This window comes from Microtus pennsylvanicus, chromosome 12 (assembly GCF_037038515.1).
Source record: "Microtus pennsylvanicus isolate mMicPen1 chromosome 12, mMicPen1.hap1, whole genome shotgun sequence".
Lineage (NCBI taxonomy): Eukaryota > Metazoa > Chordata > Mammalia > Rodentia > Cricetidae > Microtus > Microtus pennsylvanicus.
In genome coordinates this window covers 46,115,873-46,142,837 of record NC_134590.1, presented here as the reverse complement: position 1 = coordinate 46,142,837, position 26,965 = coordinate 46,115,873, and the positions used below count along the sequence as shown (strand labels likewise).

Here is a 26,965-nt window from a genome sequence, read left to right as displayed (position 1 = left end):
ACTTCATAAACACTTGGAATTCCCAGGAATACCTGCTCGGTCTAACCGCCAACACAGTTGTGGGGAGAATGGCCTTCTGGATTGTGCATCCCAACTTTTGGTAAAGTACCTAGGATATAGTTAATGCCTTTAAATATCAGTTGAAGAAAAATAGGTGTGAAGAATTACTTTGTTAACACTTTGCTTGATGAGAAAATGACCACAGAGACCAAAGACACTGTCTGACTGGGGCTAAAGAGACATCTCAGGAGGTAGGAGCGCTTGCTGCTCTTCTAGCGGACACATGTTCAATCCCCGACAGTCCTATCAGGTGACTAACAACCATCTGTAACTCCAGCTCCAGGAAGGGATCCATCACCCTCATCTAGCATGCAGAGAGAGAGAGAGAGAGAGAGAGAGAGAGAGAAGAAAACAAAAAGCAAAATACATCTTTTTAAAAAAAGAAAGAAATTGTGGAACTTCATTGCCGAAGAGTCAAGCCTAGGTGGCAAACGACCTTTAGAGCAAGCTAATTCCAGTCGAGAGCAGAGGAAAAACCTGGTGAACACTCAGGGGCAGGTCAGATTCCATTATAGAAATAGCTCTTTATAACCAAATGATTTCCCACCCACAGCCTCTGCCTGCCTTTCCCTAGCAATATCTCTGATACAGTACAATTCCAGCATGGGAAGAATGAGGGGAGAGAAACGGGGAGGAGGGAAGTGAGTTACAGTTAACGCATAAATCCTGAGAGCTTATCAGAAGGTGGCTTGACTTACCACCTCCGAGAGATCACAATCTATACTCTGAAAGCCAGAAGCCCTGTGGGATGAAAGGGATAGAAGGAGACTTGGAGGGGGGAAAAATCAGATGATGTTATTCTCATAAAAAATATAATGTCCTTATTTTGATTCAGTAGTCTTTCAATTGAAGTGTTAACCACAAACCATTGAGGTTGCCATCTCTTCTGAATTTGTTCACTGCTGGGGGGTGGGGGTGTGCTTCAAGGGGCCCAGTGGAGATTCTACAATGAAATAGCCTTGCCCTTCCTGCAGCAACTCCAGGCTGAAGACAAGGCAAGAACAATCTCAGCCTAAGCCCCCACAGGGACATTTGGACAGAGCAAGTTGGGCTAAATGGATGCTGTGGGATGGCAGGCAGGGAGACAACTTTAGCAGTGGGCAGTGGCACTGATGGCTGAGCCTTGAAATGCCAGTAAGGAAAAGAAGGGGTGTGAGAGTTCTGGGCAGAGGACGGAGCCTGTGGAAAGGAAGGTGAGGGGAACCAGGCTTCATATATACCGGAAGTGGTTCTGCTTGCCAGGACTGCTAGACGTATGGAAAGAGAAACGCGATGTAGAGTTGGTCCATTTGGTTTGGATGAAAGTAAGACCTGCTTTAATTGACAGCAAAGCTGGGGCCAAAGTGAGAGCCAACAGCAAGCGGAGGCTCCTTGAGCAAGGAAAAGTTATGGTCAGACTCCTACCTCTGGATCTTGAGCTGGCAGCCCTGGCCAGGATGGAAAGGTGGAATAGACTGGGGGTACAGGAAGGCTGGGGGTACAGGAAGGCTGGGGGTGCAGGAAGGCTGGGGGTGCAGGAAGGCTGGGGGTGCAGGAAGGCTGGGGGTACAGGAAGGCTGGGAGTACAGGAAGGCTGGGGGTGCAGGAAGGCTTGGGGTACAGGAAGGCTGGGGGTACAGGAAGGCTGGGGTGCAGGAAGGCTGGGGTGCAGGAAGGCTGGGGTGCAGGAAGGCTGGGGTGCAGGAAGGCTGGGGGTATAGGAAGGCTGGGGGTATAGGAAGGCTGGGGGTGCAGGAAGGCTGGGGGTGCAGGAAGGCTGGGGTGCAGGAAGGCTGGGGGTATAGGAAGGCTGGGGGTGCAGGAAGGCTGGGGGTATAGGAAGGCTGGGGGTGCAGGAAGGCTGGGGGTGCAGGAAGGCTGGGGGTGCAGGAAGGCTGGGGGTGCAGGAAGGCTGGGGGTACAGGAAGGCTGGGGTGCAGGAAGGCTGGGGTGCAGGAAGGCTGGGGTGCAGGAAGGCTGGGGGTATAGGAAGGCTGGGGGTATAAGAAGGCTGGGGGTGCAGGAAGGCTGGGGGTATAGGAAGGCTGGGGGTGCAGGAAGGCTGGGGTGCAGGAAGGCTGGGGGTATAGGAAGGCTGGGGGTGCAGGAAGGCTGGGGGTATAGGAAGGCTGGGGGTGCAGGAAGGCTGGGGGTGCAGGAAGGCTGGGGGTGCAGGAAGGTTGATGACGTTTCTAATACAATCCTGGAAGGAGGTTACTGTTAGTTCCCTGTGAGCAAGTGTCATGTCTTTCTCCTAAACACTAAACTCGACTTTGCTCAGCAAAGCCAGAAATTAGAGTGGTTGGCCGATGTTCTCAATATCAGACGGGGGCCGGAGTGGAGAGGAGCAGAACAATGTGGACTTGAGAGGAGATGATGCTCAGAGACAATGAAGGGGGTGCAAAGCTGGAAGTTAAGAGGTTCTCAAAAAGAGGTCATAGGCAAGAAGTTGCCTGGAACGGGCAGAGTAGCCAGCGAGCACACTGCAAGGTCTAGAAAGGCTGTGGAGGGAAAGAAGGTTACAGGCTGACCCCGCATCGCATCAGGCTGGAACCAATTATAAAGCAAATTGGAACAGGCTAGAAAAAGGGAGTCCTCCACCCCACCCAAGCACCTCCAATATTGCCTTCGTCGTGGATTTACAGATGGCAGAGCAAGCAGGCACGTCAATCTGTGCCCCATCAGCATGAATTTGCAATGGCATCGTGTTGACAGCTGCAGCTGACACATCACCTCCATTTGCAGAGGCATCTCCGATGCCCTGGGGAAGGGCTTTCCTGCAGCCTGACGAAGATAAGCGCTCTGCACGGGAGTGGGGCTCGAAAACAAACTTTCAGACTTCCTCTAGCTTCTCTGCTGCTGCTGCTGGGGCACTCGAAGTCTGAGTGTCCCCACCTGAAGCCACAGAGCCTGCGTTCTGCCAGCTCTGCACTTTTCCCATCTCCGTTCCCTCTGTCTGGAGCACCTCTGCATCTCCACGAGATGGCTAACACATGCCAGGATCTAGAGTCGCCTAGATGATGCACCCGAAGGATTATTTAGTGTAGGTTAGCCTCCGGGTGTGCCTTAGAGGGATGATCTAGACTGTTAATTTAAGTATGGAGACCCACCCAAAAGGAGGACAGCACCATTCCTAGACTGCACAAGGGAAAGCTAGTTGATGAGGAGGATTCATCTCTGTTTTCCTGACTGTAGGTGCATTGTGAAGAGCTGCTTCAAGCTCCTGCTGCTTCAACACACCCTTATGATGAACTATATACTAGAGCTGTGAGTTGAAAGAGACCCGTCCGTCCGTCCTTCCTTCCTTCCTTCCTTCCTTCCTTCCTTCCTTCCTTCCTTCCTTCCCTTTTTCTTTATTAAGTTCCTTATGTCAGGGTATTTTATACAGCAACAGAAAAAAAAAACAAAAACACCCCACATGCTGAAATTCTGCCCACTGTTCCTGCCCCAGAAGTCACCTGCATCCAGAACCTTCCTCTTTCCCGGCTAATTTGCCCTGAAGCACAATGCATATAATGACTTCATGTTCGGTCACCAGTGGACACCAGAGGCCAGCTGTGCCAGGGAAGAGACTTTGTACCAGAGCATGCCCAGTAGTGTACCGAAGGGTGACCTTCACCTGTGACCCAACCTGTCCCAGAAACACTGTGTGGATGGACCCCCATTCCTTTGCACCATCCCTTCCTACCAGGAACAACTGGGGTGCATCCTCACATTGCTGAGCCCTACCTGTGCGGCAGCCACTAATGAAACCATGGGTAGGTGGGCAGGGGCAGCCACGTTTCATTTTCCATAAATGAGGATGTGAAGCTAATGGTTCAAAATGGATCAATCCTGCCAGGGTCTTGCCTCAGCTCGTGCTCCCAAGCAGTCACCACAGCAAAAGCTTCAGCATGCTAAAACCGTCTCCCGGCTTTCCGTAAGCAGTCATGTCCCATCACTGAAGAGCTCACTAACCTTGCAAAAGCTCATTCACATATACAGAGAAGTTCCGTTCTCTCTCAGGCTGCAGGCAAGTACTGATGGAAAAGGGTTTTCAAGAAAGATACCCGAGTAAGAAGCACTAGCTTCCGGCTCAATGACCATGATTTGGGGAGTCATCTCACTCAGTGCTCTATTGCTGTGAAGAGATACCATGACCACGACAGCTCTTATAAAAGAAGGCATTCAATAGGAGTTTGCTAACAGTTTCAGAGGTTTAGTTCATTATCATCACGACAGGGAACATGGCAGCATGCAGGTGCTGGAGTAGAAGCTACATCCTGGTCAATAGGCAGAGAGAGACTCTGGGTTTGACTTGGACTTTTGAAACCTCAAAGCCCACCCTCCAGAGGCATATTTCCTCCAACAAAATGCCTGACATAAACAACTTAAAAGGAAGAAGGGTTCTTGATTTCAAGGCAAGGTTGGCTGGGCCCATGCTTTCAGGCCTGTGTCAAGGCAAAAGCATCATGCAAGAGCGGCCCAGAAGAGTGCAGCTGCTCTCTTCACAGCAGCCAGGCAGCAGAGGAGGAAAAGAAAGACTCTGGGGCCAGACATCCTTCCAATACATCCCTCATGTGGCTTACGTCCTCCAAGAGAGCCCTCCTCCTCCAGTTCTCATCGCTTCTCAGTAACACCAGTGAAGTATGAATCCACACACAGATTCATTCTCCAAGGAGGTCACAGCCTTCATGACCCAGCCTCCTTGCAGTGATGACCACCTGCTGGGGAATTAAACTTTTGCTGTTTGAACCTTGGGTAGGGAATACTTCCTACACAAACAGGAATCGTTTAGTCCCAGCCTGTGGTACCGTTTGTCTGTGGCCTCCAGGATAGGAACAGACCCTTCCCTAAGCCAAGTTCTTGCCATGAGGGAGCCAAAGCTGGCACTGTGTAGCGCTTTCTTTCAAATTGAATCATTCCTTCCTGGAGGGAAGCAGGGTGCCAAGAAGTCCCAAGGCTGGGGGAAGCTCAGAAAGTCAGCAAGGCTCAAGAGTTGGGAAAATCAGGAGACTCAAGTATTATATGAGCAGTGAGCAATCGCCAGGGGAGAGGACACTCTTCAATGGAGCTGCCTGCAAGATGGGCAGAGAGCTCCATGGATATGGGTTTCTATGAATTGTCATCATTGTGGGGCAAGCTTTAGGGTGAAGCAGCTGCTTCTGGGTCACCCATGCTCCTATAAGTGACTCCCAGGAAGCTCGTTGTATCACCAACTAGAATGGAATCTTTTCTTTGGCCTATCAACAGTGCCCCATGTGGGCAAACAGACAATTGTTCAAGCCTCGCCAGAGAAAGGTCAGGCAGCAGTCCCAGTTTGGAGTAATTGATGGGAAAAGAGACTGTGTGTAAGAAACATCATTTATTCTGGTCACTTTCATTGAGAGACTAGCCACAATCCTCTTCCCGTCTTCAGCCAGTGTATTTGATTCAATGTGAAACTCAGTTGATTTTTTTCAACATAAAAAGAGTATAAATTGTCAAATTTAGAAGTACATATGTGAATTTCTCTGCATAGGAGAGAACATGAATCCTATTAGTTAAAAATAGCAGCGTGCTCAATCCCCTCTCCCCACATGCTAATTTTAATAAACTTACTCTGAAATTAGCCTGCCACTACAAAGATAGCTGCTCATCAGAAGCATTCCCAGTGAGCGCTCTGCTCTCCTCACAAGAGTTCAAGCTCTCCCAGCAAGCTGAACAATACAGAGTTCAAAATAGAACACGCACCCTCTCCTTACCAAGCTTCGTAGCCCCCACCTCCTGCCATCCCCAGCACTGGGATGCTCAAGGTACCCGTCAAGAGCCATCCCCCCATCTACTCCATCCAGCTCGCTGTGGATCCTGCATGGGTCTTCCTTAGAAATGTTTCCCATCGTCAATGTGTTCAATGTCCACTCATTCTGCATTTCTATATCTCTTCATTCTTTCAAAACACTGACCCTATCTTACAGTCTTTACTTAGGACCATGCTTCCCTACAATGGACAAGTCCAGTTCTAAGTGCCAATGTTACAAGTTAAAAACTTAGAGTTACTTATTCTCAACAAGTTCAATGCTTTTGGGTCCAGTAGAGAGATGGACAATGACAGAATAATTAGGATCCATTGATGTAATGTCCATTCTATGGGTCAGTTGCTGTGTGCTGTTGAAATTCACTGAGAAGCTGAGTCCAGAAAGGGAGCACACACACACACACACACACACACACACACACACACACTTTAGACCCAGTATATTTATGTCAATTGTCATCTGAGAACAGCTAGGAAGTAAAGTACTTCCAACTGTGGTTACTGCTGTTTATCCCATAAAACAAAACAGCCTGCTGCTCAGCCATGGGGAGGATGGAGAGGACCCGCCATCACCTGACGGCCCCGGCTTCCCCAGCCCACCCTGAAAGATGTTTAATGATGTCATCCCCACCTGCTGCTATTTGTTCTTTCACTTGGAGGCCCAGCTGAGGGGACACTATGCTTGGCCCAGGACTCAGGAGGAGACCTCCAACTGGTGGTGCCTCCGTGAGACTACCCCACTGACTTTCTACTGGATATCTGTAAGCTCCAGATTTGATGGTATCTCCTTTGTTTGTTCTTTCAACTGTGCTACTCCTGTCAAGTCTGCTAAACGTCGTAAACTCCCAACCTAATATTTTACTGTCTATCTGCAATCTACCGTCTTCTTCCTATCTGCTATTTGCTATTGGTTCTTTTTTTTTACTTCCTCTACCCTTAATAAACTCACTTACTCAAAACCAGAAGTCTGGCTCTCGGAAACCTTTCTCCAGAACACGCAAGGCAACTGAGAGTGTTGATGTTGACAGAAAGGATCAGATCAGCAGTAGCTCGCCCTCACCTGTCCTATCTCGATTCCATTCCCACTGCCTGGCACCATGCCCTGCGGGTGATCGAAGCTCTGTGACAAGCGAGTTCAATGGAAACAAACTGACCCCGAGTGCTTTCATCAACGTGGACTTCAGCTGAACAAGCGTTTGGTGCCTCTCTGTTCTGGCTACATCAGAGCACACCCTGCTGTCTGGCCTCTGAATCCACTTTTCACCTGATCTACCCTGACTATCTAACTGTAATGCGTGCTATTCCCCCAATCCAGTAGTTCCTCCTTGGACTGCTTCCTAACAGCACAAACACCAGCTCAGGTTCATACCTATCTCTGCTCCTGATAGTCTTTGCCCTCTAAAGAGAAGAGAGCCTGTTCGCAATCCACTTCCTCAACGTCTGCTCCTCTGCCCAGCTCATGTACTATTGTGCATAGTTCTTTTAGTCAATAAAAATATCATTTAATGGGAGTGACTGCTTCAAAATAATAACAGGGCAGGCCTGTCTTCCCATCTCACCTCCATTTCCTGTAGCCACTGCCATTTTTCCTTGTGTGTGTGTGTGTGTGTGTCTCTTTTTTAAGAGGCCAGACATTCTGTCTTTCTGTCCCAGTAAAGGAGAAGCCCAGCAAAACCCAGGTAGTAAAGTAATGGCCTTTTCCATTTCAAACGCCTTGCCCTCGTGATGTTCAGGTATAAATGACTCCCCAGTTGCTCCTTCCACCAAGATTTCCCAAAGATAAGAGAGTATAGCCTACATCAAGGGTAGGATGGAATCAGAGTGTAAAGGAGAACTTGGTCTTTAGTGTCTTCGAAGGAATGCTGAGCCTAGCCTGATGAGTGTTGGGAGAGAGGGAGTGAGGGCTGGAGAGAGAATGTGCTAATTTAGATACAAACCTGTTGGGTTGAAGAATTACAAAGAATAAGACTACATTTATTATAGTATTTACATGTAATTTACATAGGTGAAACCACCTCTGCAAAGTTTGAAGTTCTATATACTTTAATAAACTTATTCTCATAAACAAAACACAGGATATGTTCATCAAACCAGAAAGTTCCCCCAGGTTCCTCTTTTACACCACTTCAAGGCCCTAATAAACCACAAGGCTTTTCTATTCCCCTACTTCTAACTTTTCAAAGAATTCTTTATTCTTTGGTCTTAGTAATAAACATCACAAGGTATATATTAATGTCCCAACCATCAACTGCACACCGTAAAGAAGTGTGGTGTTTTACACATGTCAACTAAACCTTAGTAAAGGTGTGTTTAGAAGGCATATGACAGGCTGGAGAAAAGGCTCGGTTGATAAGAGCATTTGCTGCATAAGCATGAGGACCTGAGTTCAAATCCTCAATACCCAAATAAAGAGGCAGCTGTTGGCATGGCACATGCTGTAACCCCAACACTAACCCCAGCAAATGTGGGGAGGAGCCAATAAGATCTCTGCAGCTTGCTGGCTGCCAATCTAGTTCTAGGATCAGTAAGAGACCCTGTCTCATGGGAATGTGGCAGATAATGATAGAGCAGAACACTGGGTATCCTCCACCGGCCTCTGTGCACACAGACACACACACACACACACAGGAATACACACACAGAGAAACATGCACAAACATACACAGAGAGAAACACATATAGATACACACAGAGAGAAACCACACAGTCATATAGACACACAGACACACACACAGAAACACACACAGCCATATAAACACACATACACAGAAACATAGGCACAGAAACATGCACAGACATACAGAGAGAGAGAAACACATACAGACACACAGAAACACACACAGACACACACAAAGAAACACACAGATATATAGACACACAGAAACACACATAGACACACAGAGAGAAAACCACACAGACACACACAAAGAAACACACAGATATATAGACACACACACAAACAGAAACACACAGACATACAGACACACACATACACAGAAACATGCACAGACATACACAGAGAGAGAAACACATACAGACACACAGAAACACACATAGACACACACAGAGCAAAAAAACACACATGCACAGACACACACAAAGAAACACACAGACATACACACACAGACATACAGACACACACACGCACACACTTTTTCAGAAGTGACAACCACAGTCTGCTCCTCCAGCAATGGAGACTCCGGTGGCTCTGCACCCTGTCAGTTCTTCATTAGTTGTTTGCTGTTTTTCCATTCTAATCGGAGTGTTGTGGTTTCTCCCTGTGGTTCCAATTTCCATTTCCCTGGTGACTGATGATGCTGAACATCTGTGCAGGTGCCTACTTGCCATCCTATCTCATCTTCAGAGCAGCATGTACTTAACTTTGCCCATTTGGGAAATTAGATTGTTTATTTTCTTATTTAGTTATAAGATTTGCTTTTATATTCTAGATATGATATATATATATATATATATATGCATATATTCTGTGAATACCTGCTCCCAACCTATGGCTTGTTTTGCATTACCTATGGCTTGTTTTGCATTTATCAAGCAAGTTTTTCAGAGGCAAATAATTTTTAATTTTGATAAAATTCAATTTATCTACCTCTTTCTTTGATGATTTTTCTTTCCATGTCTGTAGACACTCGCTACCTTTTGGTCAAATCTTCCCAAATACAAGTTGGGTCTATCTAGATAAAGATTATATTTTCTTTCTATTCTTTCAGTTAGTAGTTGCCATGTAAAAATGCTCAAACCAATGGTTTATGACCGGAAGTAATGCAAAAAGCTCTCCATCCATCCCTCAGTAAAGAAAAGTCCCATGGTCTGAACTCCCCCTGCCCTCTCTCTCTTTCCCCTTCCTGTGGGCTTGGATATGAAGGTAGCAGCATCTTTGTTCAACTGCCCAGCTGATGACCAAGCTTTAAATCATGATAGAGCAACAAGATGGAAGGAGCCTGGGTTTTGAACTAATTCACAGAGCCAAGTAAGGCCCAGTTGTACTGCAGTCCTATAATATGAAAGACACATTGATGTCTATCTTATTTAAAACACCACATTTAGAGAATAGATATCTAGGATTTTAACAGATACATCTATTTTTCTTAGAAGTTCTGTAGATCCAAGTTTTGTGTTCACCAAAACTGGAGTAGGCTTGTCCCTAAGTATCTTAATATCTTCAGAGTCTGTCAACACTAAAACTAAGAGTTGGGTCTTCAGCCACAGGCCTGAACTTTAGTGGCTTGGAGCTGAGATAGCAAGCTCACTGTCTTTTGTCTGCCTCACAGCCACTGTATACCACACACCCAAATTAACCAACTAAATTTCAAGCGGTGATAAGGCTGAGACATGATTGTCAGCTGGGCTGTGTTTAGAGTCACTGAGAAGGTAGACGGAAGCTCTGCTGTGGGCAGATCTGTTTGGGTATTTCCAGGGAAGAGTAATAGATGAAAGAAGACCCACCGTGAATCTGGGCAGAGCATCCCACACCAGGGGGCTGGGCTGATAGAGGGGGAAGTGAAGGACAAAGCCAGCAAGGGGCCTGAATTCTCTTAGCTCTCTGTTTCTTTACCACCAGTCTGTGCACTGCTCTGTTTGACCATACCTTCCCTAGCACGATGGACTGAGCCCTCTGAAAGTATGAGCCCAGAATAAACCTTCCTCCACTAAGTTACCTTTGGCAAGTAATTAGTCACAGATACAGGAAAAAAATGAATACAAGTCACAGACTGCGTGTGCGGCTGCGTTTGTGGTTTCTCTAAGGTGGAAAGCTACCCATGTCTGGCAATGAGAGACGCAATATCTGCACCTCCCTAAGCGCTGAACGTCCAGCTCTGAGCATCAGTCATGCCTCTTTCCCACACAGAGAGTGTTGAAGTCAGGTCTTGAGAGAAGGCTGCCACCAATGGTTACACTAAAAATGGAAAAATCAGCCTGATCTCTGTAATCGCATTTTAAATGAAAACCATGTCCAAACCAGTGGAAGAAAACAACTGGAAGACAGTCCTGTGTTTTGAAATATTTGATCACACTGTGAACCCTGAGATTGTGTCTTTACTGGAGGAACCTGCTTCTAGGTATGGTGTGGCTGAGTCCTAGCACCTTTAATTCACGAGCTTTCTGCTTGAATGTGGTAAACAGGATTCAATAAAATCAACCATAGGTCAAGAGCAGAGCAAGCAACCAGTTGATAAGAAAAACCATAGAGAGTGGGAGGAAATCATGAGGATGGATAGAGAGACACGCAGGAAGTAGAAGGGAGGTACATCCAGTTGGAGAAGTTTCAGACAGTATAGGAGAAAGCCCTCTTTCTGGGACAGCAGCAAAGGAGGAAGCAGCTGGGTGCTTTCCCTGCCTCTTTGAGCTAGCAGGTTTTCACTCCAGCATTTGGCTCTCAAGTCTTTAGGATAAATAGCACCATAGAGACTTAGGTAGAAACAACAGCCCAGGGCTAAAGGCACAAAGGGAAATGGTGTAGGGACCCCAGTAGGACAGACATTAGGACTGCTACAGAAAGAGATGGTGTTCCCTTATAAAGTTCATTTGGCCCTGATCCCTAAATCTCTTGGTAATGCCACCAGCCATACTTCCTTGAATTCTACTTGACTAGGTACCAGGCCCACTCCATGCACAGGGAACCCTGCTGGCACTTATTTAAGTGGACAGATAGTTTCCTGGGCAGCTGAGATTTCAAAAGAGGCAGTCCTGGGGCCATATCTCTCAACACACATCTCTCAGCACTTAGAAGCAGAAGGTGGATTTGTCTCCTGTGTCCAGCGTAACAAACTGACACCAAATGGGATGTTAAAAAAAACCAAAAACCTACTCTCCCAGTCAGGGAGGTCAAATGTCCAGAATCAGTGTGCAGTGGACACTCCTTGGCTTGTGTGCCCTCTATCCTCTGGAAGTTGCCATATGCTTTTTCTCTGTGTCTGTCTTCCTATAGCCATGCCCCCATGTCTCTGTGTCTTGAGAGCCCCTCTCTCACTCCTTTCTAAAATATAGACACTAATTATAGGATTAAGTGCTCATCCTAAATGTAGGATGATCTCATTGCAAGGATCTCAACTTCACAATATCTACAAAGACTTACTGTGGAATAATCTTTTTGTGAAGATGTGTTTCTGCCTAAGGCATCCTCTGATTGGTTTAATAAAGAGCTGAATGGCTGATAGCTAGACAGGAGAGAATAGGCAGGATTTCCGTGGGGAGAGGGGAACACTGGAAAAATCTAAGGCATGCAGAATTTTGCCAGCAAGACGTGGAAGGAGTCAGATATACAGCATGGAGAAGAGGTAATGAGCCATTTGGCAGAACGTAGATTAATATAAATGGGTTAATTTAAGTTACAAGAGCTACCTGGGAATAAGCCTAGGCTTAGGCCAAGCATTCATAATTAACAAGAAATCTCCTTGTTATTATTTGGGAGATGGCAATACAAAGAAAGACTGACTCCAGAGACCCTAATTCCAAATTCCAAACATAAGAACAGCTACAGAGAGCTAAAACTCAGATATATCTATGGCGTTCGGGTACTACACGTCCACCCACTGAAGTAGATTGGAGACCAAAAATTTGCATTTTCATGGGCATCCAAAGGGGCTCTGATCTGTAGGCCTTGTTTGAGAAATCTGATATATTTATCGCAGAATCAAAGATGGACTAGGTATGGCCCCTGTCTTGGGAGACATACCGTTTGATGAGAGATGTAGACAGATTATATACAGCACTGCTTCATAATGCCAAGCAAGGACCCAGAGGGCAAGACGTACCAGGGTTCAAATCACGTTCCCTCTAGTTACAAGCTGTAAGACTTAGCACATGTTCCTTGGCTGGCCTCAGCCCTGATTTCCATACTGCTTATGAAGTGATTCCTACATATGTTGATGTAGAATGAGGCTCAGATAGCTAAGAAAAATATGGCTTCCTGTGCAATGACCGACATGAAGGGCAAAGTCAAGAGACATTTGTTACTCCTGAGGCAGAAGGCAAGTTCTGCTCATGCTCACACTTTAGGTCTGTAACACACATCTGTGCAAAGCAAATTCCACTATGCTACAGCATATGGCCCACGATAGCTATGAATGGAGCCACCAAATTATGAACTTACTTAAAACATGAAAAGTTTTCACAATTTTTTTGTAACTCGATTGTGTGGTTCTTATATATTATAATATTAACAAGATGAAGCTCGTTTGGGATGGATGGGGCAACTTTTAAAATACCTAGCTCATGATCTGTGGGCTTATTCAACAAGTGTTTATCAACCACCTTTTGTATATGGAGCTCAAAATGCGGGCATTGGAGAACCAATTGAAAAACACAGTCCAGCTAGGAAACCATGGCTATTCAACGAGGTCAATGCACCTGCCAGTGGGAGGCACCCTCAAGGGACACCTGGCACGATTTAGTTCTTGATTACTTCCTTTGTTTATTGAGTGACTTTCTTCCCAAACTACACCAATGAACCTCATGTGCTCTTTGAAGGCAGGAAGAAGATTCTCAGGAGTCTTCTGAATGGAGGGCCACTGAATTCTAAGCACAGAATAGTGCATCTAACTTCTTGTTTGTCGTTTATTTATTGAGGAGGGGGGAGATAGAATCTTGTGTAGAGTGTTGAACTCACTAGGTCGCAGAGGATGGCCTTGAACTCCTGATCCTGCTGCCTCGACTTCTACCAAGTGCTAGGGTCGCGGACGTGCATCCCATGGCTGGCTACAGGTCTTGACCTCTAAAAAGAACTCTCAACAAACATCTACTAGAACAGGGAACAGGGAATATTGTGCCTTCTGAGTCAGAGCTCAGCACTGGATTTCCGTGGGGAACCCCTTCCAGCCTCCTTTACTCTATGGGTGATTCTCGATGCGCCCAGAGACAAGATTCCCAGTGGGTCTATCCCTTGACATAAAGCCTAACGGACGGAGGAGACAGAGATGGACTGAGATATAACATATCCTACGGGAGGTTTCAGTATAGACCAAGGCTAAACCAATTAAAATTAGGGCTGAGACCCTAGACGGTGGAGCTCTACACACACTGGGCATTAACTGGGCATTAACTGGGCATTAAGTGGTTAGATAACTGGAGGACCCATCCACACAGGTGGTGGTGCTGAGTGGTGGCTTGCTTGGCAAATAGAGTCATTACTATCCCTCTCACCTAGAGAAGCCAGCAGCCTGGCGGGGGGGGGGGGGGGGGGACGCCAAACTCTGGGTGTATTAAAGAGGAGACAGACCAAGAGTGTGAAAGCTCACTCCTGGCAATGTTTCTGGCACGCTCGCTGGGGAGGATGTGGTGTTGTCTATTTCCACAGGTCAAATCACTTCTGCACCTGTCTTATTCCTTTGAGAAATGAATGAACCATTTCACACACAGTGGGCGCAGGAAACAGGAGCTGAGGAGAATGGAGAAGTGAACGCACGAACCAGCCGTTGCAAGGACGCCAAACTCATCCACCCAAACCACTGTTCCAAGTCATGCCACCTGGCCCAGTTGTTACCCAAGGGCCCGGATTGTCCCCCAGGCGTCACTTTTCCAGCACCGAGAATCATCCAATCACTTGCCTCCAAAACAGTGGTGACTAGGCTGGCAGGTGGGGCTTGTCTTTCCCCTCCCGGATCCCAGGGCTGCATATTCTCTCCAATCCTAGGCCAAACCCTGGTGGGTTAAAGGCCCCTCCCCAGAGCCTGGCGCCAGATGGCGCGGGAGATGGCGGCGCCCCCGCAGGCTCGAAAGTGCGGGATGGACCGCGCACCTGCAGGTCCTGCGGGGCCACCTGGTACCCGGCTTCTCGGGGGTTACAGAGCCGCTGCAGCCGCTCCGGAGGCCGGCCCGGAGCCCCGGCCTCACCTCGCTCACCAGCCCCTGCCAGTCGCTCTCGGTCCGATCGCCGTCCATGTCCCCTCCTGCGTGCGCGAGCCGGCTACACAGACGCCTCCCTTCTCCTCCTCCGGCTCCTGCTGCCGCCGCCACCCCAACCAGCGCAGCCGGGAGAGGGCTGGGCACCGCCGAGCCTCCGCGCCGCCGCCGCCGCCGCCCGCGCGGCTGCCTCCACGTCAGCCTCCGCGGAGGAAGGGGAGGAGGAGCCGGGCCCCAACCACTGCCCTGCTACCGTCCGGGGCCAGCGTCCGCTGCGGCGCCTAGGGTCCCCAGGTCACCAGCCCGGTCTCCTCGGGAAGGGGGCCGGCCTGTGAACCCTCACACAATCCCAGGCCTGCCATAAAGGGAAGGAGGCTGGGGAACAATTGGGTGTCACCCCAACCCTGAGAAGCCAAATTCCTCCATCCAGCCATATGCAGCCAGGTCAGGCCTCCGCCATTGGAATCGAAGCTCCTGAAGGGCCTTCCTTTTCCCAGGAAGGTTTGCAACAATTTCTGCACGTAGTAGGCGCTCTACATGTTTTTGTTGAACACATAAATAAGCCCCTCCATACTGTGCACATATAACTTTTTTAAAGCGACCAATATTTACTTTTTTAAAAAAAATTTAAAAAGGTATCAGATGTCATATTTAGGACGCAAAGCAAAATTGGAAAACAAAACTTTAAGTTTTGAATAGGGCCAGAAGGTTCAATGGTGAGACTTGGCAGGAGTTAAGAGAGATGTTCAAGATTGTGCAGTTCAGGGTTCTATGTTGAAGAGGAGGCAGGAAGATTTTAAGAGTCAGAGAGGGTGGCCGACTTCAAGTAAACAGCATTTCGCAAGCGCAGCAGGACTGATGTAGGTATGAACTCCCAAAACCCACACAAGCTTAAGACAGATAAGCGAGCACTGGGAAGAAAAGTGGCACAGAGTCGTCGTCGGTGTCCCCCCACCAACCAGGAAGCTGTTTGCAACTGATAGCTGCTGGGAAAGGGAAAAGCGGTTTTCTTAAACAGAGTGACTTTTCAGCCACACTCCAGGGCAGGCCCCATGTTCAGGAGCAGTTGACCAAGGCAAACAGAACTCCATAATTTTTTTAAAAAATGCTTTTGCTTGGTTTTTTTGTTTGTTTTTAAGAGAAAGAACATGAAGTTTGGGAGGGGGCGTGTATAGAAGGAATCTGAGGAACTTGGGGAAGAGGAAAGCTATAATCTTAATATAGTGTATGAAATTCTCAAAAAAATAAATAACATTTTTTGTAATTTTATTTATTTATTTATTTTTAATTTATTTATTTATTAAAGATTTCTGCCTCCTCCCCGCCACCGCCTCCCATTTCCCTCCCCCTTCCCCAATCAAGTCCCCCTCCTTCATCAGCCCAAAGAGCAATCAGAGTTCCCTGACCTGTGGGAAGTCCAAGGACCACCCACCTCCATCCAGGTCTAGTAAGGTGAGCATCCCAACTACCTAGGCTCCCACAAAGCCAGTACATGCAGTAGGATCAAAAACCCATTGCCATTGTTCTTGAGTTCTCAGTATTCCTCATTGTCAGCAAGTCCGGTTTTATCCCAGGCTTTTTCAGACCCAGGCCAGCTGGCCTTGGTGAGTTCCCGATAGAACATCCCCATTGTCTCAGTGTGTGGGTGCACTCCTCGAGGTCCTGAGTTCCTTGCTCGTGCTCTCTCTCCTTCTGCTCCTGATTTGGACCTAGAGATTTCAGTCCGGTGCTCCAATGTGGGTCTCTGTCTCTGTCTCCTTTCATCGCCTGATGAAGGTTAACATTCAGGAGGATGCCTATGTGTTTGTCTTTGGATTCACCTTATTATTTAGCTTCTCTAGGATCACGAATTATAGGCTCAATGTCCTTTATTTATGGCTAGAAACCAAATATGAGTGAGTACATCCCATGTTCCTCTTTTTGGGTCTGGTTTACCTCACTCAGGATAGTGTTTTCTATTTCCATCCATTTATATGCAAAATTCAAGTCCTTGTTTTTTACTGCTGAGTAGTACTCTAATATGTATATATTCCATACTTTCTTCATCCATTCTTCCATTGAAGGACATCTAGGTTGTTTCCAGGTATAAGAACATTTTTATAAAGATAATTCCATTAAACTTTCATTGGAGGGAAGACTAGAAGGAAGCTGCAGACAGAAGGGAACCTCAGGTGGATGCTGTGTGACCCCCTCGTATTTGCCAACAGAAAGCTTTCCTTACTGGGGGAAACACAGCTTGTACAAATGAGTAGGAGGCCTGAGAAGTCATCAATCCATCTGACAGATGCAGAAACCTCACAGTCAATGTGTGTTTATTTACGTGTTCCTTTCCTGTCGCTAGTGGTTCACTCCAGTGCGGCTACCCCCTTTTATCAAGAAAGGAACTGAGTTCTTGAATTTGGAGCAGTAAGTGGCCTTTGGCCCCAGTGTATGGTAAACCTAAAGATGAACTGTCATGCCTGAGAAAGGGAGACCCTGAGCTCGGCTCTTGGCTTTTTTCCCCTTGACATAGTCGATTGTTTCTAAGATGGTGGCCTTTCTGTCTCTTCCATTATCTCTCATTCTGGGCTCAGTCATCGGTCGGGCTTGGCCCAAGCCACGTTTGTCAATGTATTATAATATTCAAGTCACTAAGCACCTTTGGGTTGGGCCTTCGTTTTGTATAGTACTCCTGGGAACCGGTGAGTACCTCCATGAAAACAAGTCCAGAATGACGTGGTGGCTGTCACGTGACTCCCTGGACCATCCAGCCACCAACCAACCCGCGCCTGTGTGAGGTCCCCATCATACACGGGTGCACGGGTGAGCCCAGCTAACATGGCAGTGGGACTGCCCAGCTGAGCCTTGCCCAGGCTGATGACCCACAGACTCGTGCGGTAAACAAGCAGGGCTTACCCCCGTGTGTTTGGGGCTGGTCTGCTGTAGCGCAGCAGATAACCGGTATGGGACGGGCTCAGTTTTCTCCCTGTCAGCCCTTACTGGAGTAGTGTGCCTGACATCACAGCCTAATGAGTTCTCATCCACGAAAGCTTCTACGATATACTAACATGAGAAGAAGCCTTCCTACCTGTGAGCTCTTTGGTTTTGTGCCTGAACTTGTCCTGAGAAGGCTGAAGAGCCCTGGAGCCCATGATCTCTGTCCTGGTGGTTTGCAAGCTAATGCTCTAGAGAACAGGACAAAAGAAAAGAGGGGGGAGGGAGAGGAAATGAACTAAATCTTCTAATCTTCTCTCCGTTCTATGCCACCTAGGCTCATTCTTTTTGCAATCCGAGAAGGTGGAAAGAGGTCATCCCTCAATAGAGCCACTAGGGTTAATTAACTCGGTGCCAAGCACTTATTCCAAACAGCCTGTCTCTTACCTGAAAAGCAAGGTACTGTCTGCCAATATATTGCCCTCTGGCAAACCATCTGCTTCCGTTCTGACCTGTCGATGAAATAGGATATAGGGAGAGCGCGCAGATCTGGGCCATCTGCCTTGCTCCCTGCTGGCCTTCAGGTGGGAAAGCCCCTTCTGGATACCTGGTTTCGCTGAGTCTTTCAGCTCAGCGGCTGCCTGCATGGAGCCGTGCCTGATATTGTAGGCGGCAGGATGGGTGATCAATGAACTGCTAAGAGCCAAGATGCCTACATTTGGAGACCATGAACCTTTAAGGCGAGGCCCTGTGATTTGCTTTCTTTCCCTGCAATAACAGACAGCGATCAAAAAGGAAAAACTGGGGAGGAAATCAAAATGTGCCAGGCCTCTACCCCACCCCCTCCCCAGCAGGCTGAGAAACCTTCCACCAGGTTGAAAAACACCGTCCTGAGCTGCTGGGGGTCTCCTGGAGCTGTCCTGTGCCTGCTCCCACTGGCTCCTCTGGTAAGATGTGATGGAATCACACAGCAAGGCGGTGGGGCTGCGAGCCATTCGTTTCATCTCTTTTCATGTATTCAGCCTGACATTGAGTAATAATAATAATTAAATCCAGTTTAAGCTTTTAGGCACCTATACCAGAAGGCCTCTAGACACCTCATCAACAGCAGCCCTGACTGGGGCAAACAAAGCTAATTATATTGTGGTTAACTGTTTTCAAAGAAAAAAATAAATAAAAATAAAACTACCTACAAGTGTCCTCACCTCGCTCAAAAGCAATCCACTAAATGTCCTACCCAGTGCTGGTGCATGGTGCCAGTTTAAAACAGGTGACCTTCTGTTCAACTTGCCACCCTGGCACAAAATACGGAAACTCTGGCTTTAGCTTCTGTTTTTGCATTCCCTTCGCTTTCTAAAGGATATCTCTCAAGACCCAATTTCTTCATAAGTATTCGTAGCCCCAAGACCAATTTTATGGATTTATTTTTATACACCTAACGTAGCAGGAGTGCCTAGATGCCTTGGAAGGATGTTTCTCACTTGTCAGAGTCTGAGAAGGATTTAGATGTGGAAACTCCAAAATAGTTCAATCTCAGGAATTAAACCAGTACATACTAACAAAAACAAAACCAAACCAAACAAAAAGATCCTGGGGAGACTGGGAATGAAAGACAATTCGAGTTGACTGTCAGAATGAGTTATCTGCTGAGAAGATCATCTTGGCTGGTTCTCCCCACCACGCCCCCCCACCACCCCCTCCACCACCCCACACCACCCCCTCCACCCCCCACCATCACCACCCCCTCCACCCCCACCCAATCCCAAAAGCTTCAGACATGTGGGAAAAATATCCAAAGTTTTTGATACTTCCACAGTGTTGTTGGTTTGGATTCTGGCCACCCATGCGAAAATGTCAGAGTTCTCATTAAATGAAAGGAGATTTGATCACCTGGAGAGAGATTTTGGGGCCCTCCTTTTCTGAGCCTTCAAGGCACTAGTCAGGTCTCCTGATCACTGCCTTTCTCCTGCCTGAATTAAGAAATCCAACTTGTGGGGAAAAATGATTCTTAATGGTTGCGGGTTATGAAGGGAGGGGGATGCACGCGCCCACGTGTTTAATTGGCTCACTTAACTTAAAGACTGCGGATACCTCTTGTTCATAAAGAAAGGCTCCTTTTGGCCCGCCCTACCACGAGCCTCCATGGACTGGCTGCTCATGAGTTTAGCTGGAGACAGAGACCTAATTGATCTTTAAGTTCCTTGTAAGGGCTTCCTGAAGAGCCTTGAGACCTGAGGTCCCCTGGGCCACTGGCCTCAGTTCTGTGGAAAAACAAGGCTCTGTCGCTTCCACCGCTTAGGGAGCTCCGTGAGAGATCTCATTCATCATTTCCCTGCAAAGGGCCAGGCAGCAGAGGGGTAGATGAGGGATTCAGGCCGCTTCCTCATTCTCAGCATGCTGTGTGTGTTAGCCGGTGGAGTTCCTGGGGTGTCCCTGCCACCTCCTCTAAACCCTCCCTGCCCGGCAGCAATCATGCACGCTCACGATCCGCCTCCAGCCCGGCTGGCTGCCAATCAGCCCGGCCACAGGGGGTGGAAGGAAGTTCCACTTCCCGCTGAACCGCGCAGAGGTGCTCCGAGCCACTGAGTGAGGCTGATGACCGCCTGGCAGGCTCCGGGACGCAATTGTCACCCGGAGCAGTCGCACGCCTGGGCTGATTGGCTTGGGCGTTGCGGGAGGCAGTGGCGGGGAGAGGAGGAGGTGGTGGAAGGGGGAGGTTGAGAGAAGGGGGCTGAGATGCCAGGGCGAAAAGGGAAGAACTGGGAAAAGAGCTGGAGGGGGCGAGGGACCCAGGAAAGGGCGGGGCCCACGCTTCTGATGAGAGACCAGAAAGTAAAGAGAACCTCAGGAGGAGAGTCAAAAACCTCGGGCGTCAGAAAAAATTCAACCCAAGCCCTGTGGGAAATGGAGAGGGCCCCAGCCACAGAAGGAGTTAAACGGAAAAGTCAAACAAAGTCACTTGGCGCTCAGATCACTCAAATATGTTGTACTTATTGATAATGTGTTTCATCTATTCTGCGGGGGCTGGGGGCCATGATTCAGCACAAATTTGATGTAAATTTATGGAAATAGAAATGCAGAGAGGCTGTAAGCTCCAAGCTGCCGGCGGGTTGGCTGCGTGGCCCTCAGCGAGGGGAGGTGACTGCTCTCTGTACTCGGGGAGCTGAAAATAGAACCGTATGGCTTGATGGCCACTGGCCTTTCCTGCAGGCCAGCAACAGGACTGACCCTGTCGCTCTGGAAAACTTAGGGGGAAAAAGTTTAAAAGCTGATGACTGTCCAAAATAGGATCACCTCCATTGGCCTCCTGTCTCGGTTCTGACTGAGGGTGGGGGAGCGATTTTTACCCAGTGGTGCTGGACAGGCTTGTGTGAATAGGAAGGGGGCCGGGAGGAAGAGAATTGCCATTCTCAAGAACCTACTGTGTGCAGAGAATTAGCTACTGAAGTGACAGGCATATTTTTCCTTCTGCGCAGTGGGCGAATCATTTGACAGAGAGGGTGAAAGGTGGTATTCCATAGAATTGTCTGGAGCTGGTAAAAGGTTTACTGGCCATTAGGCTGTCCTTTATTATTGCAGATGGGAGATTTCTGTCCCCCCACTCCTCATAGCAGGTCATGACACTTGTCTATTAATGTGGCTCTCCCAAGTCAATAGCAGTCTCTCTGGCCTGGCTGTGGCCGAACATTGCCAGCAAGCTTTCATGGTCTAGGAATTACTTCTCTGGGCTAGACCTTGCTTTGTAGTTTGCAATTCAATCGAAACAGTAGAATCAACACATCAAGGGCAGGGAAGTATCTCAGAATGCTTAGCCAACAGAGATGAGCCTCAGCTGTCATCCCCAAGTCTGCCAAAATAATAATAATAGTAGTAATAATAATAATAATAAGACTCCAAGATGCAGCCGCAGGCCAGGTCAAAGGGTATCATTTTTCCCTTCATTCCTTATTGTTTAAAATATATATTTGTTTTTATTTTATGTGTCTGAGTGTTTGCCTTCATGTATGTAAGTGCATTGTGCGATGTCTTGTCCCTGTGGAGGCCAAAGGGGGATGCTGCATCCCCTGGAACTGGAGTCAGTAAGCCATTATGTGGGTGCTGAGAACCAAACCTTGGTCCTGACCTCTTAACCTCTAAGCCAGCGTTTGTCAACCTGTGTGGGTGGTGACCATTGGAAGACATATTTCTGATGGTCTTAGGAGCTGAAATACCACTCAGCAGCAGAATCACAGTTATGACTTGGCGAGGAAAATAATGTTATGGTTGGGGGTCAACATGACATGAGGAGCCATGTTGAAGGGTTAGGAAGATTGAGAGTCACTCTTCCAAGTCATCCCTCCAGCCCCCCACCCCTCATTCCAGCACTGGCCCTACCTTCTGCCAAAGCTACATTTGTTTCTGAGTGCACAGGGAAGGGCTTCTGGGAGCTTGAGCTTCCAGGGCTGGTCTGATCTGAATGTAGACAAAGAGGAGGTTATCTCAAATCCAAGATCATGGCTTGTGGGGATGGTAAGGCAGATGTTTAATAGATTGAGTATGATCCCATCACGTTTAGGATAACTGCCAGCTTGTCATTTTCTCTGACAAATGTCTTATCTTAGAGAGGGAAGCGCTTGTATGAACTTTCTGTGTCTTCGTATACCACGTGGTTGCCACTTACTAAGCCCCTTTCTTCCCATGAGATAGAAAAAAACAACATTAAGACGATGTGCTAGCTGGTTTTCATGTCAGCTAGCTACAGTGATCTGGGAAAAGAGAACCTCAATTGAGTGGGTGGGGCCCATCGCACAGATGACAGTGCAGATCCTAGATGCGTGGTCCTAGATGGTCTAAGGAAGCAGGCTGAGCAAGCAAGCCATGAGGAGCAAGCCAGTAAAGAACACTCCTCCGTGACCTCTGTATCAGTTCCTGCCTTGAGATCCTGCCCTGACTTCACTGGCAATGGATCACAAACAAAAATAAAATATCCCGCCCCAAAGTTACTTTTGGTCAGGGTATTTATCACAGCAATAGAAAGCTAACTAAGACAGCCCATTGAAAGTACTGTAGCTGCTCTCCAAAGACAGATTCTAGAACCTCCACAGTCTTAGCTTTTTTTATGTTGCTATGATAAGAAGCCATGGTCAAGGTGTCTTGGTTATTGTTCTATTGCTGTGAAGAGACCATGGCAACTCTTAGAAAGAAAAGCATTTAATTGGGAACTTACTATGGTCATTGTGGGAAGCAGACAGGCACGGTGCTGGAGCAGTAGCTAAGGGCTTTACATCCTGATCCACAGGCAGGAAAAAAAGAGTGACATTGAGCCTGGTTTGGACTTTTGAAACCTCAAAACCCCAATGCCATACCTCCTCCAACAAGGTCACACCTTTTAATCTTTCCCAAACAGTCCCACCAACTGGGGACTAAGCATTCAAACATTGGAACCTATGGAGAGAAGTGGCATTCCCCTTCAGACTACCCCCAGCAACACATAGAAGAAAGAATTTATTTGGGCTTTTGGTTCCAGAAAGGTAAGAGCCCATTGCCTCTTGGAGGGGAAGTGTGGAAGCCAGCAGGCATGGTGGATGGAGCAGCAACTGAGAGCTCACATCTTAAACCACAAACCGGAAGCTGAGAGACTGAACTGGGGTGGTACTTGGCCTTGAAACCTCAAAGCCTGCCTGAGTTTTTACAAGCACTTGGCAGGTGTCACCTCATTGAACCTTAATAAAACTACGTTATTATAGAAAATTATCCCAGGCCTCATATTCAGCAAAGCAACATCCTAGTTGCTGTGATCAGATATCTGAAACAATGTATAGGAATAAAGACCTGCGTTGGCTCAGAGTTTGAGAGGTTTTGGTCCATGGTCAGTTGGCTCTCCTGTTTCTAGACTGTGGTGAGACAGGGCATCCTGTCAGGATGAGACTCTTTATTCCAAAGCTGCTCACCCCTTTGTGGCAGGAAGCAAAGAGTTAGAGGGAGGGAACCAGAATGAGATATAACTCAGAAGAAGCACCCTCCCCTAAAACCTATTACTCCCAACTAGACCCCACCTCTAGACGTTTCCATCCCTTCCCAATAATATCATCAAGCTATAAATCTGCCCATGGATAAATCCATGATGAGAGAGACATTGTGATCCAGTTACTTGTTCATGATTGGAACCACCCGCTGGGACCCAAGCTTTCAGGATGTGAACCTGTGAGTGACACTTCCTATCCAAACTACAAAGGTAGGTATCCTGGCTCATTTTACAGAAACTTGACACTAGCTAGAATCATCAGAGGGGAGCGAGGGAGCCTCTATCAGAAAATTGTTTCCAGCCTGACAGTTGTGGCGCACGCCTTAAGTCCTAACACTTTGGAGGCAGAGGCAGGCAGATCTCAGTGAGTTTGAGGCTAGCCTGGTCTATAAAGTGAGTTCCAGGGTATCCAGGACTGTTATAAGAGAAACCCTATCTCAAAAAAAAAAGAAGAAAGAAAGAAAGAAAGAAAGAAAGAAAGAAAGAAAGAAAGAAAGAAAGGAAAGGAAAGGAAAGGAAAGGAAAGGAAAGGAAAGGAAAGGAAAGGAAAGGAAAGGAAAGGAAAAAATGTTCCATGCTCTAGTCAAGCTCATGGGGCATTTTCTTGATTAGTGATTAATGTGGGTGGGCTCAGCTCATTGTTGGGGGTAGTCCTGGGTTCTGTAAGAAAGTAGGCTGAGGAAGCCATGGGGAGCAAGCCAGAGGTTCCTACCCTATTTGAGTCCCTGCCCTAACTTCCTTCAGCGATTAGCAGTGATGTGGAAGTATAAGTCAAATAAACCGTCTCCTCCCCATGTTGTTTCGTGGTGTTTCATCACAGCAATAGTAACCCTAACTGAGACAGTAGGTTAAAGCCTGGAAGGCTATGTTGGCTGGAGACATATCAAAAGCACTTCCATAGATGTTAGAAAATAACAGTTGCTCCACTACCCTTCAAGAATCCCCTCCCCTCATTCCTGTCTCTGGTGAGTACCTCGGCCCAGGGGACACCCAAGTAGGCACTCCTCAGGGCCTCCTTTCCTAAGAACTCTCTATAGTTCCCCATAAGCACCTCCCTCTCCATGTGTCTCCATATCCTGAGTCACCAGAGCCCTGAAGAGGGAGAAAGGGCCATGGCGCAGGTGGTGTTTGGACCTCAGAAAGTCAATGCTTTGTGGGAGTCTTACTACCCAACACCCGTGCTGGTCCTCGGGAACTATGGCCCTGCGGGGATAGAGGCTTCTGCCAGGCACCCATGGACTGTTGAAGATTTGGTGTCCTATCCGCATTCAGAAGAGGTGAGCCAGGATTTTAAAGAGCCTTAGGTGACTCCACCGGAGGCACATAGCTGGTGAGAAGTGTGTATGTGCAGCTCACCATTGTAGTAAGCCAGTATGTTAATTCCTTGGGGACGGTGTGACCCTTAACTGGGTTGTTTTTGTTTTGTTTTGTTTTGTTTTGTTTAATTTTTTCAGGGTTTCTCTGTAGCTTTAGAGCCTGTCCTGGAACTAGCTCCTGTAAACCAGGCTGGCCTCGAACTCACAGAGATCTGCCTGCCTCTGCCTCCCAAGTGCTGGGATTAAAGGTGTGCACCACCACCGCCCGGCTAGCTGGGTGGCTTTAACAGACAGTTTGGTTGTCCTTCAGTTCTAGATGCATGACGTTCAAAGTGTTGACTAGGTCAGTTCAGAGGCCTCTTTCATGACTTGTTATCTATCTCTACTCTGTCTTTCCGCATCATCCTGTGTCTAAATTTCCCTCTTTTCTAGGGATGCTGGTCATATTATACTGGTGCCCACCTGTTGTAGAATGACCTCATTTTAACTAATTACATCAGCCATGACCTGATTGCCAAAGAAGGTCACTTTGGAGTACTAAGTGTCAAGATGATTCCGCGTATGAATTGAGAAGGGTGTCACAACCCATAATGCCTGCTGCATTTTCAGTGTGATGTCTTCCTGTCTCTCTACGGCTGTTGCATCCTGTTGAATACTTACTCATCCCCAGGGCTTTCGCGGCTTGACCTCAGCCAGAAGATGCCCTAGTGGGAACCTGCACCATATTTATTTGCCCTCACCCCATGCAACGCACTTACATTTGTCCTACCAACCCATTCTGACACCGGATTGGAGGCTGTGAAATGGGCATTTTTGGACTAGTTTGCTGTTTTGTTTTGTTTTTCATGCCTCTCTGATGTTGTCAAGCTCACTGCTGGTCCTATAATCAGTAGCTGGCCCATGGCTCGGCCTTCCTCCCCGTACTCATTCACTGGACTATGGCTTACGAAACCCTGGGTTGCCACACACATCTGAAGAGTCCCTTCCTAGCTCCAAGGAGCCACCTTAAAGGTTCCGTCTGCCAAGCACTGTGGAGGACTCTACCTCCAGAACTTGTCCCTCCCCAGGTCTCAGGCTCCACTCTGTGTCTGTGACGTAACCGTCTGCTTTCCCGCACACCTTTGAAAGGCAGTCACCTTGGTTTTAGATGCAGCATCCTCAGACTGGAAAACTCATTGGACCAAAAATGTCTACAACTTATTTTCTTCCCCTTAGATTTTCTTTTTGTATTGATTTTCCATTTTTAGCACAAGATTGATCACCAGCAAAATACCAATTTACATACAGATTCTGCTAAACTCAGCACCCTACATACTTGGAACTTTTTCGTCCATAAACCAATTTTTTAAAGAGTGTGCTTCTATTATGAGAAGCATCTCTAGGGACAATCAGGGCTCCAGGGAACAGACCCAAGGGCACATCCAGGTGAGAGCCCAGCTGACTTGTAGGTATGATAAGTCAAGAGCCAGGGATGCACGTGAGCAGGCTAACACGTTACTTAGCTCAATGACTAACTGACATCATGAACTGACAAGCTTTGGTCATTTGGTTATCTTAGAAGGTCATTCAGTTGGAAGGTCAGGTGCACACCTTTAATTTCAGTACTTGGGAGCCAGAGGCAGGTGGATCTCTATAAATTCAAGGCCAGCCTGGTCTACGGAGTGAGTTCCAGCTAGGGCTACACAGAGAAGCCCTGTCTCAAAAAACCAGAGAGGGAAAGAGAGAGAGACAGAAAGAAAGAGGGGAGAGAGAGAGATGAGAAGGAGGAGGAGGAAGAAGAGGAGGAGGAAGAGGAGGAGGAGGAAGAAGGTCATTTGATGGCACTCATCAAACACTTTATGAGCATCTACTCTGAGACAGACATTGTTTAGACCCTGCGGACAGGACAGAGCACAAGAATCCCAAGCATGTCTCGGAGATAGCTACAGAACAGTGGGGAAGCACATTTCAAACAACCGTGAAAATAATTGCTTAACCATCCAAGTGGTAAATCTACCAAAAAAAGCATAGAGAGTTGTTATGACAATGTATAATATAGATAATTTAAGTTATTAAGAG

At 47.5% G+C, this 26,965-nt stretch overlaps 1 protein-coding gene across 3 annotated transcripts in view; it reads right to left on the bottom strand.

The window, feature by feature from the left end:
- Window positions 1-14,864, bottom strand: part of Ccdc149 (coiled-coil domain containing 149) — a 91,707-nt gene extending 76,843 nt beyond the window's left edge. For 2 of the 3 annotated variants that reach the window (XM_075943551.1, XM_075943552.1), the window contains exon 1: window positions 14,666-14,864. In XM_075943551.1, coding sequence (XP_075799666.1) covers window positions 14,666-14,713 — 48 coding nt within the window. In that variant the 5' untranslated portion in view covers window positions 14,714-14,864. The remainder of the gene's footprint in view (window positions 1-14,665) is intronic. The other variant, XM_075943554.1, reaches the window with a different exon arrangement.
- Between the last annotated feature and the right edge of the window lie 12,101 nt (window positions 14,865-26,965).